The sequence below is a fragment of the Polyergus mexicanus genome, unplaced genomic scaffold, assembly GCF_030449975.1.
Source record: "Polyergus mexicanus isolate NDT 795.1 unplaced genomic scaffold, iyPolMexi1.0 SCAF_11, whole genome shotgun sequence".
In the NCBI taxonomy this organism is placed as follows: domain Eukaryota; kingdom Metazoa; phylum Arthropoda; class Insecta; order Hymenoptera; family Formicidae; genus Polyergus; species Polyergus mexicanus.
In genome coordinates, this window is record NW_027223331.1 from 4372232 (window position 1) to 4395575 (window position 23344).

The 23344-nt window shown below is 29.2% G+C and overlaps 8 protein-coding genes across 13 annotated transcripts in view; 5 read left to right on the top strand and 3 right to left on the bottom strand.

Moving 5' to 3' along the window:
* Window positions 1–10023, bottom strand: part of LOC138937909 (uncharacterized protein C2orf42) — a 30498-nt gene extending 20475 nt beyond the window's left edge. Inside the window, exons 1-8 of one of the 6 annotated variants that reach the window (XR_011447589.1) lie at window positions 9610–9809; window positions 8848–9227; window positions 8425–8745; window positions 8011–8230; window positions 7724–7929; window positions 6673–7581; window positions 6418–6498; window positions 4445–4500 (exon numbers count right to left, since the gene is read on the bottom strand). Coding sequence is in view for 4 of the 6 variants with exons in the window: in XM_070304591.1 (XP_070160692.1) it covers window positions 6329–6498; window positions 6669–7581; window positions 7724–7929; window positions 8011–8230; window positions 8425–8745; window positions 8848–9227; window positions 9610–9775 (2376 nt within the window). In the remaining 2 variants the exon portion in view is untranslated. Of the gene's footprint in view, window positions 1–4425; window positions 4501–5983; window positions 6499–6668; window positions 7582–7723; window positions 7930–8010; window positions 8231–8424; window positions 8746–8847; window positions 9228–9609; window positions 9810–9894 lie in introns of those variants that run through there. The other 5 variants (XR_011447588.1, XM_070304592.1, XM_070304594.1 and 2 more) reach the window with 5 other exon arrangements.
* Window positions 1–23344, top strand: part of Prx6a (Peroxiredoxin 6a) — a 111814-nt gene that overhangs the window by 87165 nt on the left and 1305 nt on the right. The window lies entirely within an intron of this gene.
* On the bottom strand, window positions 733–3784 carry Bic (bicaudal). The gene is made up of 4 exons (XM_070304346.1): window positions 3353–3784; window positions 2487–2858; window positions 1954–2080; window positions 733–1869 (listed from the first exon to the last, which is right to left on the bottom strand). The coding sequence occupies exons 1-3, from the start codon at window positions 3428–3430 to the stop codon at window positions 1970–1972; spliced, it is 561 nt and encodes a 186-aa protein (XP_070160447.1). The 5' UTR covers window positions 3431–3784; the 3' UTR covers window positions 733–1869; window positions 1954–1969.
* On the top strand, window positions 10427–11799 carry Rpl19 (ribosomal protein L19). Its single transcript, XM_070303886.1, has 4 exons — window positions 10427–10491; window positions 10851–10957; window positions 11122–11285; window positions 11415–11799. The coding sequence occupies exons 1-4, from the start codon at window positions 10487–10489 to the stop codon at window positions 11751–11753; spliced, it is 615 nt and encodes a 204-aa protein (XP_070159987.1). The 5' UTR covers window positions 10427–10486; the 3' UTR covers window positions 11754–11799.
* LOC138937725 (COX assembly mitochondrial protein homolog) lies at window positions 12183–12920 on the top strand. The gene is made up of 3 exons (XM_070304258.1): window positions 12183–12353; window positions 12522–12626; window positions 12694–12920. Exons 1-3 carry the CDS (start codon window positions 12239–12241, stop codon window positions 12903–12905), a joined length of 432 nt encoding a protein of 143 aa, XP_070160359.1. The 5' UTR covers window positions 12183–12238; the 3' UTR covers window positions 12906–12920.
* On the top strand, window positions 13748–15742 carry Scf (Calumenin scf). Its single transcript, XM_070304257.1, has 4 exons — window positions 13748–14161; window positions 14375–14942; window positions 15020–15135; window positions 15258–15742. The coding sequence occupies exons 1-4, from the start codon at window positions 14051–14053 to the stop codon at window positions 15444–15446; spliced, it is 984 nt and encodes a 327-aa protein (XP_070160358.1). The 5' UTR covers window positions 13748–14050; the 3' UTR covers window positions 15447–15742.
* Window positions 15930–17834, top strand: LOC138937776 (uncharacterized). The gene is made up of 5 exons (XM_070304369.1): window positions 15930–16069; window positions 16819–16929; window positions 17013–17156; window positions 17235–17314; window positions 17484–17834. The coding sequence occupies exons 1-5, from the start codon at window positions 16012–16014 to the stop codon at window positions 17628–17630; spliced, it is 540 nt and encodes a 179-aa protein (XP_070160470.1). The 5' UTR covers window positions 15930–16011; the 3' UTR covers window positions 17631–17834.
* On the bottom strand, window positions 16480–20287 carry LOC138937775 (toll-interacting protein). The gene is made up of 6 exons (XM_070304368.1): window positions 20081–20287; window positions 19516–19686; window positions 19275–19408; window positions 18982–19186; window positions 18316–18477; window positions 16480–18235 (listed from the first exon to the last, which is right to left on the bottom strand). The coding sequence occupies exons 1-6, from the start codon at window positions 20120–20122 to the stop codon at window positions 18125–18127; spliced, it is 825 nt and encodes a 274-aa protein (XP_070160469.1). The 5' UTR covers window positions 20123–20287; the 3' UTR covers window positions 16480–18124.

The following is a 23344-nucleotide window of genomic DNA, read 5'->3' on the forward strand; positions in this document are numbered from 1 at the left end:
GTCATGAATCGACAAACGAAACTACGAACATTCTAAAATAAATATCATGATGACTGAATACGAGAACGATCATCTGACATTTCCACTTAGCATTTCATTTCATCCTTCTCGATCCAAGCAATATACCAGTATCAATATATATTTTTATTTTCTAAAATTATTATTACGTCCCTTTTCTGTGTATATATAAGGAATTAAGTTATTATTTTTTGTATACATTTTATAAAAATTCGTTATAATTACATATTTTCTAGCAAATCAAGGTAATTTATTTTATAAAAATTCTTAAAGTTAAAAAGAATTCAGTAAGTTTGAAATCGGCAAACATACACACATATACAAAATAGTTAAAGCTGTAAGAAAAACAAAAATATATTATTACGAGCATGTATTAATTTAATTAAATAATAAAATTATCATTTTCGTCATAGATTCGTCTAAATTTTGTTGAATTATTACGACATGAAATAGCTTATTTTATTTAAATATGAACATCGTCTTTTATATTAATTCGTATATTTGATTTAAAAAAAAAAAAAATATACACAGCTTTGCTAGTAAGTCAAACACTAATTATTTATTTTAAAGCAGATATTTTACTCTTAAATATATGCAAAAATAGAAATTTAAATAGGAAGATTAAAATTTATATGTTAAAAGATACAAAATATGTGCAGAGGTAGAAAAAGTATATTAGAGCAGGTGTGCAGCTTATTAATATATTTTCAATATTACACTATTCTTACAGATCTAGGCTATAAATGAAAATATAAACATCGACAGATTGCTATTATATCGTACAATAGGTCAGAAAATGCGAAGTCTTTAAGTAGAAAACCGCGCTTCCAGCAAATGAATTTATTATAGAATAGAAGAAAGAGGTAAGTTACATTACAAAATATTACAGTTTCCGAGCTGGATATTGCAAAAGTTTTTGCGTTTTTGCAAAATTATAATTTTTATCGATTGAAATAGAAATGTATCAATTATACCATTCTACTCTTGTTCCTCTTATTTTCTATATAAATTTTCGTATTTCATACAGAATGTCTGTTTCTTTTTGTTCATTTTATTTTTTATAGATGTAAAATTAATTTTTATATTTTTAAAAATACAATATATTGTATTAGAAACTTATAAGAGTTCAGTTTATTGTTATTATTATTAATTATCAAGATAATTAATATAAAAACTTTTTAATTGAAAAATATTTTATAAAGTTTTTGCTATATATAAAAATCGAATTTGTCAAAACATATGAAAGTAAAAATATTGTAGAAATGGGACATTCTGCTTAATGTCATTATAGATCAATGTTTTATGAACCTCATCTTGATCAAATTTTTGTTTTATACTAATAATTTATATCATGTCACTTATATTTTAGCTGATTAGGATAAAATAAAAATTCAATATAACGTAATTACATAAAATTCAATGTAATTTCTGACAAAAAAAATTTGCACACGCATCTCTATCAATGTATTAATAACAAAATTTATAGCACATTAATTCTTTGTTATAAATCTGTGATTCCAATAAATGCTCGTCTCATTGACATTTTAAACGGTTAAAGCGTCACACGATATTAATTCGGGAGCGGATAAGAACATCTCGACTAATTCGAAGCAAAATTGATCCTTGGTGGTAGCACCAAAGTAATAAAATAATATCGTTGGAAAATCTTTTTGATTTTTGTAACAGAGCTTTTTTTACATGTTGTCAACTGTTACTTATATTAGCAAGTATCATAGGGTTTATGTCAAGTATCTATAACGTATGTATAGTTATGCTTCATTTATGCATTGCTTTTGCAACTCGCACTTCTCGTAACTTATTAATTACAACTTTAATTGTTGTATGATACATCTGAAAAAATAAAGTTGCATATTAAATTTCAGGTTTCTTAAATTAATATAGACTACATTTTATTTTATTATTATATTAGATAACCTCGATATTCTTTTCCTTAAGCCTCAGATGTAGCTAATGGAGCTTCTTTCTTCTCTTCAATAATAATGGCATCTTTCTTTTCACCATTAGGTTTATCATTTTCATCTACTTCCTTTTTTGGAGCAACCTTAAAGTATTTTCAATAAAAGATATATATATATATATATATATATATATATATATATATATATATATATATATAATACTACAAAACAGAATAAATTCATTCCTATCTCCTGTTCAATTTGATATTTTACTTTATTTTATTAAATCGTGAAAGTTATATATTATATGAAATAGTTTTAACTTATCTTTGATGATATTTCTATCTTAGAATTGTAGTGTCAAAATAACATCCAAAAAAGAATATAATGTACAAATAATAATACAATATATATATATATATATATATATATATATATATATATATATATCGTGAAATGCACCAGAAACTGGTAAATATATAAATAACATTGGGTTATTTTAAAACATTTTATATATGCCATCAGACAATATTTTAATTATGTATTTACCTCTTCTTTACTGGCTTCATCAAAGTTTTCCACTAGATCAGGCACCTCATCGTCCTCTTCCAATGTGGCTTTACCGACCGCACTGCCAGCAACTGTACTCGCTAATCGTTTTAGCTGTGTCAGGCCTTCTGGACCAAGTTGACTCAATATTCCTGGTAACATCTCGGTTATCTGTTTATTTTCTCCATGGCCAGTGATGGCAAATGTGTTAGCAGACAGACTGGCCTGAGCTTTTGGATTATTAAAGTGAATGACTGTACCGTCATCTTTGATCATGTTAACTTCTTCTATACCAGGGATTGTATTTACAGAAAGTTTCTTTAGACAACTCTGTAACTTTTTGTCGTCTGTAGCAGCAGTTGCGTGCACAACCTATAGAAGTGACGAAATAAAATAAAAACATGAAAATAACAGTATTCTATTCCGTCAGCAATGCATTAAAAGAAATGTTAACGCTTTACTTAACACTGTTTCCATAGTGTGCATATGTTACTTCCTTCCTTTACAATATATTTGATTAAAATCCATGTTGCACGATTCTTCGATAAGTATCAAAGTTAATGTTTATTTACTTCTTCAGAGTAGAAAATAATTATACCAAAAAGACTATCGAAATAGCTTCGTTTTGTAACAAATCTTTATGACATTTGCGAAGAATGCGCAGCAAAACAAAGCAAATGCAAGAAAAAGCAAATAACCAATTAATCCGCATTCATTGTTCTTAAAATAGAATCTCGCATCTACTCTATCCTAATCTCTCTAGTACTAGAATAATCAAAGTAACGACACACGCGTTTTAGCGACAGCGATACTTCACGTCGAAATAGTGAAAAGACTATGATGAAACTATGTTTTATCTCACTCACCTTCTTCTTGCGTCGGGGTGTACCCTTGCCGCCGATTCGCACTTGGGCCTGCAACTTCTTGAGCTTCTCGGGATTCATGCTTCAACTTCCCTGTCGTGCGTCGAGAAACGAGAAACGACGGGGGGACGGACGGGTTACTTGAAGAGAAATCCACTCGATCGATTTCTCGCACGAGCAAAGCGTGTCGTGTGCGCGGCTACCGGCGACGAAGCACGTGTTCCCCGTGTTCGTCGTTAGGCTCGAGAAAATGGAAGCTTACGCTTCCTCGCTCGACCTACTACGTCGGAATAGACTTCCGGCGTCGCGCACTTCCGGCCGCGAGAAACTCCCACCCGGCACAAAATATCGCATCCGCCGATGATCGCGAACTACACAGCGTGCGAGATCACGGCGGGATGACGTTTAAAAAAATCGAGAAACGTCAACGACGCGCGCGAATCGGCGAAGAATTCCAATCGATCGCTTTGCTAGCGACAGTTCGTCAACTAAATACGCGGGCGCAGGCGTCGATCAAATGTGTAAATATTCACGGCGACGATCGCGTGCACTAATTACACTTTTGTTGTACTTCGGAGAGAAAATAGCCGCGAAGATCTCTCTATTTCAGAGACGAATCGCCAATATTTTTAGCGACGCCCATACATATATTGATCGACGCGATAATAATTATACATTTTTACGAAAAGAATACTTCGTAAGATAGAATTTTTCGCGCGCGAGATTTACTTGTAAACGATTGTGGCGGCGCCAACGGTCCCGATTCGAGATATATCATAAAGCAATGTTGCGATTCTCGATATATGTCGATCAAATGATTCCATGGCAATGCGAGCCGTTTGCAAAACACAAAGATAAAATTCAAAATATTTTATCATAAAGAATATATGAATTGCAATTGCGATAATTCTTTAAATATATATACGCCATATCTATATCAGAAAAATATGAAAATATGGAAACGCGCGATCGACGCGCAGCGAATCCTAATATATAATAATAATTTAACATAGAAATATATTCGGGACTTACTTGTATATACAATATAAGAAACCGCTTTTAAGATGATCTAAACGTTTTTAATTTTACGATTACCTCTATGTTGTCGTTGGTGAAGAAGCCGCTTTTAGTACTCCTCGAAGCCGTTTACCCTGAGAAAATCAAGATATTAGGAAAGATTAGTAAAGATTCTGTTTCGTAAAATTTTCGAATTTACGATTGTCTAAATTACAAGGAAAATATACTTGTAATATTGACGCGTCTTACTCGATGAATCCTTAGATTGATATCTTGCAAATTGCGAAGACGCGATGGATGCTCCAAGAGATTTATTTCTTTGGATATCTTCTTTAAAATTTTCGCAAACGATTATACGCGAGAACTGAGCTACTGCGAGCCAGTGCAGGCAACTTACGATTACGCGCGAACATAGAATATTCGAAATTATAGAAGCACCACTGCTAGGGCCTATAATTCCAGACAAACTTGCATAGTCGCATAATATATGCGCAGAAAAATCAACCAATTATTCTCGTCTATAGTATAAAAAAGACAAATATAGCATCCTATAAATTAGGCACTTGATTGATTTATTTCATCTCTATGTAATCTATTCTTTTAATATAGTATCATTGGCTATACAGAATTTCTAGAGTTCTAATAATTTATTGCGATAAGCAAAGATATATAGAAGTTTTTTGATCGGCAAGATTTCAACACTGAGGTTAATACGTTAAAAATTTTTAAATTTTTTTCTTTTTTCAAATTAATTCGATGGTATTCGATGGTATTATTCGATGATATTACTCGATATTAGAGTTCACTTCTGGAGAAAGCGATTAAGCATTAACTTTAAGAATATTAAATATTAAGAAACTATACTTATACAATTATTAGGAATAAAAATTATAAAAAATAGGAATTTATAATTTCAAAAATTTAATCTAATATATAGGAAATATATGATACAAAAGGTTAATTTCATATCTAATATGCATTTAGGATAAAATTTCATATGCATATATAGATAATATATATATGCAATTTATATAATTATTATAATTTTATATATACAATATATATATATATATATATATATATATATATATATATATAATTTATTTTTAAATTCAAATATAACATATTCACGGAACAAAGCCAATATTGTTAAATAATATAAATACACATTTTTTACATATATATAACAACATAAAATTTAAAATATATATATATATAATTTGTTAAGTATATATATATATATATATATATATATATATATATATATATACACAAAATATACTATATATCACAATATATCTTTCAAACGCTATATAACGCAATTATTGTTAATATTAACATTTTATGATAGTAATATTTGCGCGTAATATTTCTCTCATTAAAATAAATTAAAAATATAATATAAACATCTGTAAAATCTATATAGTAAGTAGTTGATAGAGGATAACTGACATTGGCAATTATGTATCACATCATACAAATAATACAATAATAAAAAAAGAGATCGCAAATTTTCAGTAATCTTAAAAGAAAATTGATGTTTTGCAAATCAAGCTATATTTATATATTAAGCAGTTATAAAAGCTGTTACTTTTATAACTGCAATAATTACATCAGTCTTTTAATTAGTGATTTAAAATGATATTAGTTAATGTTTGCATTATAAAGAGATATTATGTTTATCGTCTGTTTAATTATTGAGTATATAATTCAGTTAATTTACTTATTGCTTAAAAATATCTTAATCTCAATATAATTTAATTTATTTAAATTCTAACATTGGGTTTACAACTCTCAATAGATAGACAGTCATTCTATTAATTATTCTAAAATTAAATGTTGCACATTTTACATTTGTTCCTCTCTCCTAATTTTTTAATAATATATTCACAGATATTCTTTAAATATTTATGATAAAAAAGTGAAAATTTGTTAAAAATCGATATTTCAAAAGTAAAAGCTTTAATAATTCTTAGAAAGAGCAATTTTCCTCCATTTATGACTAGTTTCATTTTTTACATGACCGAATTCAAACCTTATTCTAAGCTCACCTATTTTTGAAATTGGCAAAATATCCGGTATCCATTCTATCAAAAATGGTGTAGGTTCGACTTGATTCGGAGAAGTATTTCCTAAAACAGAAAACAAAATGTGTATGAAGCATATTATAAATAAAAATATTCCATCAATATCGCTTTCTCTATTAACAATAGACTCTATAACAAATTATTTCAATTTTTAATAAATTTTGACAAATTAGATTCTCTTTATGATTAATCTTTTTCTTACACATCAAACTCACCCACTTTCAAATATGTTTTCAACTCTAACGGCTTAATCAACGCGTTATTATTCGTCTTTTTATAACGATCTATTTCTGTTTCCTCTCGTTTATATAATTCGTATGTTCCGTCCGCGTTTTGCACAAAACTTCTCGTAATCTCCAGAGGTATGTACGGTGTCTCGAAAATACTTTTCACATGCAAGATATTCGTGATCTGCCATGTGTATTTGGTAAATGTTCCTAATGGTACCCCGTCTTTTCTAACAAAAGCCGTCGTCGAATTCGGCAAACGTTTCTTCTTGCCACCGCAGGATATTCGTTCGCGTAAACAATCAAAGAACATCTGCGGCACGTGAAACACCAGAGGATCGGGTTTGCCATCAAATTGGAAATGCATCGTCTGATTTATTCGCTCGGTTATAGATGCAAGCCACTTAATAAACGGCAAACTGATGTTGACCTCATCTAAATCGTCGTAAGTGTTTTGATATTTTTTAGCAATTTGCGATTTTGTTTTCGTCTTTCTCGATTCGATCGAGTTCAAATTCAAGCTACTGCTGTTCACAGGTTTTTCATCCCTCTTTCGTTTAGTCGAAATTGCCGGTTGCATCGCATTACTCTCAGAATTTGTTACACTTCTATTATCGTAATGCATTATTGCATTTCTGTCAATTATCTTAACACCACTGTTACTTAAAACAGCATTATTATCGACGAGTTTTGTATTATTCACATCGAGAACTGTGGTATTTGCATCAAGAACCTTCAAAGTACTAGTGTCCAATATTTTTATGTTATTATCATTTAATATGTATTGACTATTGAGTACATTGAATTTTGTATCAATTGTCCCTTGATCATCCAATATTTTTATAGTATTTCCTCCTCCCAGTTGAACAGCATTTTGGTCAATTACTTCTAAATTATGAACCTGTATAATAATATATAATACAAAATCTGATTATTTTCAATAACATATTGTATGTGAAATATAATTATTTTCAAATATATTATTATTATAAAGATACACACATACTATCTTAAAAAATGTAAATAAATATTTTATGACTTACTTGTGATATTATATTGTTATCATCCAATAAACTGCGATCACATTCCACTTCTATATTTTCAACAATACTGTGTGGTAAAATTGAAGAATCTAGATTCATAGAGTCTAAATCTAATCTGTTTCCATCTAAGTTTTGTACAGTTAAAGTATCATCGCGAAAAATTAATAGATGTGTATCAGTTTCATCTGTGGTTAAGCTATCGAGATCTGAAATTTTATATTAATCATTGTTAAAAACAGATACATAAAATAGATTTTTAAATGTATAGTATATGCATATGATCTTACCGATTCCGACAATCTTATCTTCTTCTTCAGTTTGTGGTACAATTGCCAAAGATTTATCTATACTCAATTGCGTTTGATCTAGATTTATATAATAACTAAATTCTTCAGATAACTTTGGATCACTAGCGAAAGCACAAATACATGCATAAAAATGCACGCATCGTTTTGGTTGTGATAACAGTGTGCCATCTATTTTCTCTCCTCCTGTCTTTATCATACCCTATAAAAGAAACCCTATATAAGATTAATTATAATTAATCAGCAAATTATATTCTCTAATTAAAAATATAATTTGTATTAAAAAAGAAAAAAAGAAAGCTCAAATAATTAATTAAAAAAATAATCAAATATTTACTGTCTCTTAACAATATTTTACTCAGAAAATTATATTACTATCTCTATTATATTACATACCTTAAATGTAGTACAACTGCAGAAGTAACGATGCTCAATTCTATCCTTTAATTTACTAACAAAAAAAGAAAAATGCAAATAACCTAACGGATGCTTCGGGGAAGCTTTACATTTCACTGCCATTATATTCTTTGAGACTCTTTGTACTAAAGGACCAGAAGTTTCCGTTGCTAATAACCATATCTCTTGCTTTGTTTCATTATTTACATTCAATGATGACAGAATAGAATTTTTTAAAGTTAATGGCTGTGCTTCTGCATAGCATTTCAATGCAGCTTGAATATGCTGACATGTGGACACAATATCAGAATAATCTTTTTCCTAAAAAATATGTATATATATTAAATAAAAATATAATATTTAAATAATATAATCACTAAAAAATATGTCTTTTACACAAGCTTTATAATATAGGACACTTACATGACATTTGAGTACACTAGTGTCAAAACTCCTCTCGCAACTGTCCACAAAACATAGTGCAGTGGTTTGTGAAATAAGTGTCGTAATATCATTGGCATTTATCAAAGGTAACTGTACAAAACCCCGGTAATCAGGTCCTTTGTCTCTAATTCGTACAGAGAACACCTGCACTGATGATCCTGTAATTAGTTTGCATGCTTCTGTGGATAATTTCCGCTTTTCACCAGGTTCTTTGAACACAGCATCACAGTATTTGTTCTTACAGCAGAGGCCACGTGAACCATTATAAGTGCCGCATTTTGGACACTTTCGGACTCCACGAAGCGTAGCTTTTCCCAGATCTGACAAGAGTTTTCTCAAGCGCTCCTCATTGGACATAGCTGTTAGAAATTGCAGTAAAATGTATCGTAAAGATCAGGCAGAATCATTAGATCAAGTTAACTATTTGCAAGATAGGTAGAGTCTATACATATTTAAGATTCTTTTTTTAAATTAATTATTCAAGAATGTTTTTTTTTTTTTCCTTCCATATTTTGTATCCTTGTTAGTAAAAGAGAGAAAGATAACCGAGTTGATATATCAAATAAAAAATAAATATACATATAAGAAAATTGTAGCTGCTTGGTAAATTTGAAAAAAAGATAATAATTTCTACTTCTTATTATCTTATATTAAAAAATTTTAGTTTGCAGATTTAAAAATGACACTGTATCTTGATAAGATAAGATGTAAAGAAGATAAGAGAAAAAATTGGAAAATTACCTCTCAGTGTAAGCGCTATTATCATTTCTTTAACCAATAAGACAAGATGTGCAACGCAATATGCTGTAATGCAAGAACAATTGGACAAAGATCTTTCAAAGTATTCATTACATTCAAATTGCATGATGAAAAAAAAAAAACAAAATGATGAACTGTCGCTCGTCATTAAAAGAGCCTCCGAAATACTACTATACTTTGCCTAATTTAATTCAATTATCGCGAAACGCATTAAACGAAGCACATCTTGTCGTAAAAGCGAACGAACATCATCACTAACGATATTACCTCCCGATATCACAGAAGCAATATTAAGTATTCGTAATTGTAAGAGAGTCTCTTTTACATTCAGATTATTTTGAAATATTAATTCGTCCCAAATAGTAAATAAATAAAGCCCATCGTGTGAGTTTTTCAGAGCAGAGGGCGTAAATCTCACTACAATTCCATTGATGGTATAAATAATATAGAGAGTTGATTATATTATCATTTTGCATAAAGAGAGAGAGAGAGAGAGAGAGAGAGAGAGAGAGAGAAAAGAGAGAGTTTCAAATAAATTTCATATATAAATTTGCTGATATATATAATTCAAGAACACTTTTTCTATTTAAAAATTTCTTTTGCATTTTTCATATACTTAAATGTGTGAATAAATAAGAACAATGATAGGAATTTTCAATACTTTCACTTTTTTATTCTATAAAAAGTACTATGGATTACTAATAATTCCTCATCCATAATATCCAATCCCATCATTGGATAACAACGCTATGACGCCTGCGACATCGGCTTAACCTTCCCCTTCTCCTTCAATCAAGAAGGAAGAGTAACATCGGCCATCTTGAGTTTCTTTTTCAGAGAAGAGCTCGTAGAATACAATATGAGGTTTGTGCATCGCGATAAACTAAATATGCTATTTCGACAAGTATTGCAGATAGATGAATTTGGATTCGTTGCGAAAGTTGCATTAAAATTTGACTATTTATACGAATGCGATTTCGCGATGGAAATTTACGAATATTTTCGTCATGTGGTCAATATTGCTTGCTATCTATCGAGCACATGGGTTTATCGTTGACAAAAAAATTAGATCTTTCTATATGTTGTTACATCGACGACGATTTCTCGAAAAATACTTTATAAATATAATTGTTTATAAAATTTTACGGACATGCAATTTCGAATGCAAATATGAAAGTGATAATTAATTTTGTATCGATATAACCGCACTTCTTTCTTTACAGTTCTCTGAAGCTCCAGAAGAGGCTAGCAGCCTCTGTTATGCGATGTGGCAAGAAGAAAGTCTGGTTGGATCCTAATGAAATCAATGAAATTGCAAATACAAATTCTCGTAAGTTTTGTTTTTACTCATAACTTGTGCTGTTATTTACATTTATATAGATAACAATTTATGTGACAATTAAATGTGCTCTCAAAAGAATTGTTCATTATTACATCATTATTTTTTTTTTATTTATACGTCAATAGATTTTCAATTTATTATACTTCTTTCAGGACAAAACATTAGAAAACTAATCAAAGATGGTCTTATTATCAAGAAGCCTGTGGCTGTACACTCGAGAGCTCGTGTTCGTAAGAATACTGAGGCCAGACGCAAAGGTCGTCATTGTGGATTCGGTAAAAGGAAGGGTACTGCAAATGCACGTACACCTCAAAAGGTATGTATATTCTAACAGTTACAATCTTCTCATTCTTTATCTTTTAAATTCGGTTAATAATTTATATAAACATTTGTAAACGATTGATAAAATTGAGAGTCTGTACAATCATTTATATGCATTATACAGGATCTTTGGATTCAAAGAATGCGAGTTCTTCGTCGTCTTTTAAAGAAATATCGCGAGACAAAGAAGATTGACAGACACTTGTACCATTCGTTGTACATGAAAGCCAAGGGTAATGTGTTTAAAAACAAGCGAGTGTTGATGGAGTTTATTCATAAGAAGAAGGCAGAGAAGGCTCGCGCTGAAATGCTATCCGATCAGGCCGAGGCCCGACGTACGAAAGTCAGGGAAGCCCGCAAACGTCGTGCGGAGCGCATTGCCTCGAAGAAGCAAGAACTTCTACAATCTTATCAACGCGAGGACGATGCAGCAGCGGCGGCTGCGGCTGCGCAAAAGAAGTAATTTGCGCGAAAATAATATCTTAAAATTATTATATAAATAAAGTAAAAAAAAAAAGAGTATGTTCCTTTTTTTAAAACACATGGTCTTTTCCTTTTAATCCAATATATAATAATGTATTATAATGATGATGGATTATTGTATAATAATTATATTATAAATATTGTAAGTTTTATATAACTATTTTTTTTAATTGAAGATCAGAGAACGTGTATATGGAATGAGTTATACGTATATAACTGTGTTTCAAAATTCTGCCAGAGTACTGGAAATTTATAATATGTTACATGAACTATTCCAGTACTAGCAGTGAATTTCGGAACACTACCTATAATATACGTGTGTATATACGCGCAGCCTGTTGGTTGTTTAGTGTTGCTTGACGAGGAGAAACATAGAGGAGAGCGAACAGAGATGTCAAACTTCCATATATTTCGGTTGATCAACGTCTATCATGCCCTCTGAAAGTCGAAACCCGTATTATTGCGATGACGTACATAACGTTGTTGTGTCAAACAACTGGATGGAACGTAAAATATACAACGATGAAGGAAACGTATGCGGTGATATCGCCTAAACTTGCCGGGGGACCAAAGGGACTGGGTAAAATTTTTCTTTTGATTCACTATTAATAAAATATTATGAGAGAATAAATATAATTTTTTTTTGTTGCTAAAATTATAGCAAATCGAAAATTGTCGAAAAATAGGTTATATTTGCAATTTTTTTTTTTTCCCCAAAACTGGAATAACTCTTACATATTTATTTCAGGTGATCCTGACGACAAAAGCTTAAGGAAGGTGGAGAAAGATATACTGATACCAAAGTTAATGCGAGAAAGAACTAAAACGGAAAAATGCATCGGTGAAGTTAAAGGTAATTACTTAATTTATATCGCCACAAATAGAATGTATGTATCAATTATAATCTCTTTTCTCTACAGAATTCCACGACTGCTGCCTCAATTCAGGATTGCTAAATGTTATAAAGTGTAGAAAAGAAAATGAAATAATGAAATCATGCATGAAAAAGTGGTTCTTCAATCAAGACTTTATTAAAGAGTGTACAGAACAATATCTAAATGAAAGAAGTGAATTCAGGAAGACTGGAATTCCTAAAAGACAAAGAAGTACCAGAGTAGAAGCATCATTATAAATATAAGGATAACAAGTAGATAATACCCGGATTGTTTATATTGTTTAATAATTTGTCCATGTATGGTATTTGTAATTAATATATGGACTATTCTCTTTCAGTAAAAAAAGCCATAGAATATTGCGCGAGTTACTTTAGATGTAGTGGAAAAGCCAAATGGATAATTGGAAGTTAAAATAATGTTGATTCTTAGAGAGAGATAAATCGTTTCTAATACATTCATTATGCATTCATTGTGAATTCTTGTACAGAAAACTCTTGCATTGCAAACTAATTGAATGCTCATAAAGTGAACCTTTGGGCTGCTCATTCACAAATGTGTATTATATATCCATGTAAAAAAGGCGTGCAACATTTTCATTCTTTTTCAATCTGCCACTTTATTATTTAAAAAAAGTGCAGATTGCAAAGAAATGTTTATACAATAAAGATATTATTTCATTTCAACAAGTTCATAATATAAATTGACTGTTATATAGAACAAGTTTTATTGTTGTGCATTGTTTTAAATAAAAAAATCTGTGAATTGCACAAAGATTTAATTCCCAAAATTTTGTGACCTCGTAAATATTAAATTTATTCTCAGTTTCTCGAATATCTTAGACAAAATTGAATATTTTTCCAAATATATTAATTTTTTTTTCTATTATATATTTTATATCTGTTACACAGCTGTACTATGTGCTATATAATCACAACTTTGAGTTACACGCGACGTTACATTCGATAAATGTAACGTCGCGTGTAACTGTATATGTATTCTATATATACATATATATATATATATATATATATATATATATATATATATATATCCATTTAAAGAACACCGGGCTCTTAGTAATAGAATCACGTGGAAGCTGCGGATTCGTTTCTCGGCGGAACATCCAACGAACATCTCGGCCATCGAACATCCCACGAGCGTTTCTCGACCGAAAGAATCGTACATTTTCGCACACAGATGCGCGTAGTACGAACACGAAATTAAGAGGTGGGGGTGTGACGTTTGGTTTCGTTGCTCTTGCTGATGTGGAAGTCGAAGAGTGTCGTTCCTGGTCGTTCCTCGCGTTCGTTTCGGTGAGGGACGTCACTCGGACACTCTTCAGCTGAGTTTTTCGCGGCTTCCTGCTTTCTTTTTCACGCCGATGCATTACCGTGGAATACTACATCTCATGTTTCTGCAAATCTTATTCGGTTTCTCCATCCTGGCGACGGTGATCCCGAAGCCGGACGCGGAGCAGCGCATTTTAAACAAGGTTATAAAAAAAATTAAAGATTTCTGATTATAAGAGTTCCATTTTATCAATATTTATCAATGTTTTTATTGTCAGAGACAAATAACATTATTATTTATAATATCTTTAAAACATCTTTGATACAACATTTTTATTATAGTTAAAGATGTAAAAAATGAAGAAACGATTATAATTTTTGAGGAATTTATCAAGCATATTATATATATATTTTAGGATGTCAGTAATGAAGATCATTATATCAACTCGCAACACAATTCAGCCTATGATCATGAAGCTTTCCTTGGAGAAGAGGCTAAAACATTTGATCAGCTTACTCCTGAAGAAAGTACCAGAAGACTAGGGATAATTGTTGATAAAATAGACAATGATAAGGATGGCTATGTGACACAAGAGGAGCTTAAAGATTGGATAATGTATACACAACAGCGTTATATTAGGGATGATGTGGAACGTCAGTGGAGATCTCATAATCCTGATGGAAAGGATAAAATATCTTGGAAAGAGTATACAGCAATGGTTTATGGAGATATAAATGAATATGAGAAGGAAAGGCAGGATAAATCAGACGACGACTCTTTTTCGTATTTTCACATGCTGAAAAGGGATCGCAGAAGATGGGCAGCTGCAGATTTGGATGGGGATGATGCTCTGACCAAGGAGGAATTCACTTCCTTCCTTCATGCTGAACAGGCAGATCATATGAAGGATGTGATAGTATTAGAAACAATGGAGGACATTGATAAAGATGAAGATGGAAAGATATCTCTTATAGAATATATTGGTAATGATGTTCCTTTGTTGCACTTGAAAGATATAGCTTAAACAGTTCTTGAAATAAAATTTTCAATTTGTTAACAGGTGATATGTACAAAGGCAGTGAGGATGAAGAAGAACCGGAATGGGTGAAGAATGAGAAAGAACAATTTTCTTTGTATAGGGACAAAGATGGGGATGGATTCTTGAATGCCGATGAGGTTGGTGATATTTAATGTTTTATAATTGTTATAAAAAAAAACATTAAAAAATTTTTTTTAAATATTTTTTGCATTATTAATTGGATCCAATAAAACTATATTTGAACTCTGCTTCGAAACAGGTAAAGACGTGGATTATTCCCGCGGATTTTGATCACGCAGAAGCAGAATCAAGGCACTTGATTTATGAAGCGGATACGGATGCAGATCATAAACTCACGAAGGACGAAATTTTGGAAAAATACGACATATTTGTCGGATCTCAGGCGACGGACTTTGGCGAAGCGTTAGCGAGGCATGATGAGTTTTAGCGAGGTGCAATCTTATAAAGAAAAAATGATTACTAACGAACAAATTACTTATAACGCTTATACTTAAAATCTTCTAGTTCATACAAGTAATCTTATAAAATAAGAGCCGAAGATTCTCTATTTATAAAAAACAGAATTCATCTGTTTACTCCAACAAATATGTTTTTTTATATTGTGAAATATAAAATATTTTTTATTATTATATAAAATATATCGTTATAAAATATCTACATATAATTAATTAATGTAAAGAAGATAAGTGCACGATGAAATGCTATATCTGCCAAAAAATGTAAAGATTGATTAGCTATTGTTATAATAAATTTTTGATATTGTCATTGTATTAACTTACCATTGTTTTCTATAATTACCAGACGAATTTATTAATTACATATCCTTTATATTATCGTGTTGTAATATTTTGCTATACTGATAATGATAGCAATGTGATATCTGACATATGCTGTCATTATACGATTGTGATCATATTTATCAGATAAGCCCCCAATCTTTCATAGCAATATGAACAGTATCTGTTTAATGTTGCGTGAATTAGCCCACGAGAATGAAAAAGATTTATTTGACTATATTTTTAACAATTTGTACCTGCAATGTGCTTTTAGGTAAATATATTTATTTTCCTTCACAAAGAGTGTTCGGTCTTACATGTCGATAATATCTTATAAATATTGCACACATTAATAATAATATAAATATCAAATAATGCCGCATAGCATTGTCAGGTTGTCGATACATATTAGCGATATTTTCATTCAAGATTCTAATAACGAGAACAGTTTCTCAGTTGATAATTGGCAAGTAAAAATAGAATGTAAAAAATATTTAAGCGCATATATACACATACAAAAAGGTTTTACGTTAGGCCGTATTGTATAAATATTATACATATATCATACACACACATATACATACATTATATGTAAAAATATTGAAAAATTTTAAAAAATTTTTAATCTACATTTCGTATTAAAAATGTTACTTTGATATATCTATGAATCTATGAGGCTGAATTGAAAAGTAATTTGGTTCATGTATTTGTTATATAACATAAAATAAAACAATAAATAAATAAAAAATAATAAATAAATAAATAAAATACAACTTGAATTTAAAATTATTGTCTATTGTTTTGAACCAAGTTACTTTTCGATTCACCCTCGTTTATGGATTATAGAGAATGCGATACAAAAAATAAGTTATATATAAAGCAATGATATAGAACTATTTGATATTTCTGGTTTGTTTAATTCACATTTAGTTTATCTCATTGAACGCTTTACAGATTTATCAATTTTCTATAATTTCTCTTTCTTTCTTTTTAATCAGAATCTACTTTTATATAATGACACAGGTTCTAATAAACCACAATGCTTCAAGTTTACATGGATCCCAAGGGGTGAAAGAAATTGCACATTCTACAATGAAAAATATCCAAATATTCCTTGTAAAGATCCTATATTAAGTGAGTATGATTATATAGTATAGTTTGGGCTTTCAACATTTATTTTTTTCAATTAATTAATATTCTCTGTATATTTCTTCCAGATTATACAGAACTAAATACAACTAAACTATGGAACGACATACAAAATAATGAAAACTCAGATTGTCTTGACTCAAATTGTCTTGATCCACTGGAATCTGATTGTAGTGTTTGTATAAAGTATACATATTTATATAATAGAAAAAGTAAATACATTTTATAACAAAACAGGAAATTATAAAATCCAAATGCATGATTTGTACATATATCAATATTATTTGTAGTTATAAACGCCAGTTATTTTTGTGGGAAAGTCATAGAAGACCAGGCAATAGCAGTTACATCAGGCTGTTATGTTACATATGTATGTATCATATATTATATATATCTATGTGTGTGTGTGTGTGTGTGTGTGTGTATGTGTGTACATACATAAAATCTACATAATGAACATTTTTTGTAGTTATGTGATTATATAAATTAATATTATTCAATAATATACAGAGATATAATATACTGTAATATATTTTTAGATTGAAGGATTTGCCGTTGAAGCATGTGCTTGTCAATCTGAAGCCGACCGTATGCCTTGCAATTCGACAATAAGAAATACATATTCAATACTAATTATTTTTATAGCTATTTTACTGTTTATATATAAAATTTTTAATATTCCCTGACACTTTCGGATTGTTTTATGCCTCTGATATGGATAAAATTGTACAAATTATATATATATAACATTTATTACAATTTATATGCAATTATCAATTAAGCGTATATCTTTTTACAATTTTGTAGAATACACTAATGTGTATTTAAATTATATACAGAACAGAAATAGATTATATATATCGTATACTCCCGTAAAATCAAAAAATAAATACTTGTATATGTAGAGAAATAAGGAAGATAATATAAACTCTGAAGTAACAATAACATATGTATAACAAAAGTTATTAACTAAAACACAATAAGAATGTTATGTTAAAAATAAAAACATGCTTCTTCAAAAGAATATCATTTTATACTAAAACAATATATTCTGCTCTTAATTATTACGTATGGAAATATTACAAATTAGATTTTCGTATATTATATTCCAAAAGAATACTTATTAGTAAAGAATATTTAATAAAATTACATATAGCAAACTGCATAAAAAAATTGAGACTTATTCGCACATTTGAAGCAACGAATTAATTGTTACATCTTTTTTGCCGTAATTAGCGTCATATACTGATTTGATAACTTCCTTGTCAACATTTGGAAACATTTCTGCAATCTGCAAAGTTAAAATTATGTGTGCACATAACAAAAGAAACATTGGATAAAAAATTGTATTGTGAATTATACAATAAATACCTGCTTTAATTCGACCTCTGCATTTGGCAAAGAACTTGGTACGACTGTTGGTGCAGCAACAGCCGGAGGTTTTGTGTAAACAGTCACTGGGGCATAATTCGGCATACCGAACATCGTTGCAGAAGGAACCATCATTATCGAAGAGTATGGATGCAATTTATTCTATAATAGAAATGCCATAAAAAAACAAAGAAAATATTTGAATAAATTTCTAAAAAAAAAAAAATAAATAAATAAATAAATAATAATTTCTTTATAGTACTAAATATTAACCCTTGTCACATATTTTTTTATTCTATTCCTGGTCACATATGAGTCACAATCTTATCCCATTTCTAACTGTCTCAAAGTATTTGGAAAAATCTACAAAAATTTATATATATTTTTTGACATCTGAAGAAAATGATCATATACAACAAAAGTTAAAAAGATTAAGTTTAAAAATTTTGGTATTGGTTAAGGCTTTCAGGATATTCTATTATTGTTAAAATACCGATAGGATCAAAGTGATCCATATATGATCTTTAAGGGTTAATATCACAAGCATGCAGACTACAATGGCAGTTAAATTCTAAATTTGATTCAAAGCAAACTGTTGTTTTAAATACACAAAAGCAATAATATAAATATAATTAACATAAGATATATGATATCTATTGTTTGTACCATGTAACTAAAAACTAAATTGATCATGCCTTCCTGATTCTCTCCCTGCTTTCCACTAAGCATATACCAATCTTCGTGTGTGTCTCCTTTCTGAATGACTTGTGGTGGAATTTCTATATGACCCCACGCAATCAATTCATCCATTACGAAGGAACACTCGTCGTAAATTTCTATGTATATTTGAGTAACTCCAGGTGGAAGGGAGCTACAATGAAATAAATGTTTAAACATTTATGGCAGTTATATGTATCTTTAAATATGTGAAAACAGAATATGTATATATATATTTTTACCATTGAATCACTTTGTTCCAATGTGGATTTTTTCCACCATTTGAATCTGTATGTGTCTCATATACATCATGTCCCACTCGTAACCTCACATATGGGTCCATCCTTGTCATTCCATAATTTTTTACTAATTTGGCCTAGAAACGACTTCTTAACATAAGAAAGTATAGGTAGCTGCGATGTTGTTTTATATAAGTCAATTAATGATAGGTATATCTCATGCATATAAGAAGAATAAGATTACCTGAGAAATTGTTATATTAAGCCTGCCCACTCGTGGATCATGAGTTACCGACATATTTTGCATCTGCTGTTGAAGAGCTAGAGCAGCTTGCTGATCTGCCGCTTCCTGCTGCAATTGCGCATTGCGTTCTTCTATTCTCAAGAAACTATCCGGTAGTGGTCCTACAAAAGCCTAAAAATACAAAAAAAAAAATATAAAAATATAAAAATACAAAAAATTTAAAAATATATATAAAAAAATATATAAAAATTTGATTGTTTGATAATTATAGATACATAAAGATAGATAAATGTAATATCATTATGCCTCGAACAAGATGACGTTTCTATGCGTCAACAGAATTATAACAACACATTGTATATAATTAATATGTTAAGTATTTTAAATAATATAATCAAATACACTAAAAAGCAGGATTAAGATTACATTCAGTTGCATATGTCAAAACTCATCTAATTTATTTATGCAGATGCATAATGTAATAATATATATGTAATGCAGAATCGCGGAACATTTCTAGTGCTTCCAATTATATTATATTTGACAAACGAGAGCCTGCATATACCCGTTTCTTCCAATCCTCGTGCAAAGGTCTATCCGTGTCCATGATGAAAAAAAGGATTTAAAAAAAAAAATGAGATCTTGTCTTCTGGGATTTTAATCCTAATCGCAACTGACGTTCCACATACGGAATTTCTCCGAAATTTGTCAAATACGTCAAATCACGCATACGTGCATCATCTGGAATGTTTACCGATCGACTGCTAGTGCTAGTGCGCATGCAACGATGGGTGTGTTCCGACATGCATTGCCAGTACCGACAAAATTATTCCGTGTTATTAGGCGTGTTCGAAAATACATTTCGCTATTGCCAAAACTGGTATTACCAGAGAGAAACCCGACAATGGAACCTCGTAAACCCGAAAATTCTGATTTCGATGAAACTTTACAGAGACATGTACAGGCGGAATTATATGATATAATTATATAATTATGTAATTTACAAATTGATGATGCTATCATCATTATCAAATATATATAATATTTAATTTAAAGAAATAAATATTTTATAATGCAAATAATTTGATACTGTGAAAGCATTAACAAACTTTTGGGCTTATATACATATATTTATATTATAATTGCATTATATATATATATATATATATATATATATATATATATATATATATATTTAACATTTTTAACATAAAATATACATTAAAATATATATTATAATGTTTTATAATATTATTATGATTTATTTTTTTAATTGTCCCGAAAATAAATTTAACAATAAATTAGATATTATTATTATATATTGTAATTTTATTTTTAGCTTTTTTCTTAATGTCCAAATGGTTTCCTAAATTCCCTATAGTCCTAACAATCCTACTTGCTGGCTGAATTAGCAGAAATAACCTGGGATTTGGAGATCCCTCCTGATATTTAAATATAAAAGTAAAACGATAAGATAATTTTATAATACTATACAAGTCTTTTGAAAATAAACGTAACAATAGATAAACTAAATACTATTTTCGCTCGAAGAACAAAATTCTTTGCCTTTGTCCACTAAACGCTTCGAAAAAAAGCAGAAATAGTCTAATCTAATAGTCTAGTTTAGTCTCGAGTGCATTTATTGAATATATAAAAACTTTTATAAAATTTTTATACTTTTTATATTTTTAATGTAATTTTACTTGATTAATAAGATTTTTGCAAATGAAATGACATAAAAAAACGCGACATTACTCGGATAAATTTCAATTGGATATAAATTGAAAAATTAGATAAAATATTTTTTTCCTTATCTAAGTATAAATTATCCGAATTATATCGTGTTTTTGATGTCATCTTGATTAAAATTCTTATTAATTCATTAAAATTATTTTCAAAAAATTACTTTCTAAAATAAAACAGATATTTTAGTTTTTATTTAAATGTCCTGAGAAAAATATTATTTTCGCATTTTCGACCTTTTAATTAAAATTCTGAATGAAATTCCACAAGATAGAAAAAACACTCTCAACATTTTATACGCTAAAAAAACAATATTGCACAAAACATCGCGATTTTTTGACATTTTGCGAAAATCTGACAGCTGATAGTATCACCGGCGATCATATAAATACAAAAAAATTAATTAACGCTGTCAACAATTAAAACTGCTTAAAAAACAATAGAACGTGGTTAAAATTATAACAAAATAAAATTAATTATGCTTATATAAATTTATTTATAATAGCTTTTAATATGTATTGGTGCGCATTAATACATTCAACTGAATTCATAAATTAAAAATTTAATTTAATAATATAATTATTAAAAAAATTAATAATAAAAAGTTATATAAATTAAAATGATTTGATAATGTATAATTATGACGTGTTATAACCGTTAATCATACCTTATATATCTCTCGCTACGTATTTTGTTAATCCATTAAAATTATTTTTAAACAGACATAATATATTTTTTTTTATGGTAATACGACACATATATACTCATAAAATACTATACTTATATGTATAAAGGAATAAAACCCCTTGCATATCAGAGACTTCGAAACTCTTTGACGATACGTCATCTCGCTTGCTCTTTTTACTCATTTTCGCTCTCGATGACATTTCGGAAATCTTTACTTATCTATTTATAATAATTTATCTATAATATTCAAAAATTTTATGTAATAAAAATTATAATATTTATATTTTATTTTAAAAAGTAATTTTAATGGATTAATGAGATTTTTAAACAAGGTTAAAATAATGACATCAAATACAATATAATTCAAATAATTTTTACTTAGATAAGGAAAAAAAATTGTTTATCTAATTTTTAAGTTTGTATGTAATTTTTATCCGAGTGCAAAAATCTTCTTAATCAAATAAAATTACTTTAAAAATATGAGAAATATAAAAATTTTATAAAAGGGCGAAGAGAATCTTGTTCTTCGAGAAAAAATAGCTTTAAGCGAAACGTATTTATTGTCATGTGTTTATTTTCAAAAGACTTGTAATATTAATTATCTTATTGTTCTAATTGCTTATGTTTATATAAATTTGTGTGTAATCGTTTTTAATCGTGCATCGGTGCGCACTAGTGCATAATTTTTAAATTTTTAAATACACATTAATAAGTTATACATAGATTTTTATGCAATATAAATTTTTATTTTTCTTACTTAATTAAATGTACAGTAAAAAAAATTTTTTTACAATGTAATATTTACAAAATTTATAAAATGATATTCTATATTCTATATCTATATACGTGCATATGTTGTTCGTTAAAAACAACTCTCGAAATCTCGAAAATAAAACATTTTTGAGAAAAATGTCATCAGATGTTTTCGAAAATATTCTGCAATCTATGTTCTGCAAATTATAAGTTGTATATTTTAAGATAATTAAAAACTACTTGGCGAGTATTTTGGCTATTGCAGCGGTGTCGTCGGGATAATGTTCTCTTAAGCTTTTATTCGGTACGTAATAAGTGCCTTCGAATTTAATGAAATATTTTCCAATTTCTATGTTATTGATCTTTTTTGGTGGACGTATCGATAGTTGATCTAAAACAAAAAAGATATATTATACATTGTACAAATAAAAGATAAAACACATATGTGATTTATAGGCATGCTACTAATAACCATACCTTGTGGCACATAACATATGCTATTATTCTCGGTGAGAAGGAGGTAGTGCGGTTGATCGACACTGGCTGAAAATTGATGACATCCACAGATGTGATAATAATATTCGTTGCATTTACGTAAATATGGGCACATATTAGTTTCCTTCAATTTGGTCCAAAACATTTCGTC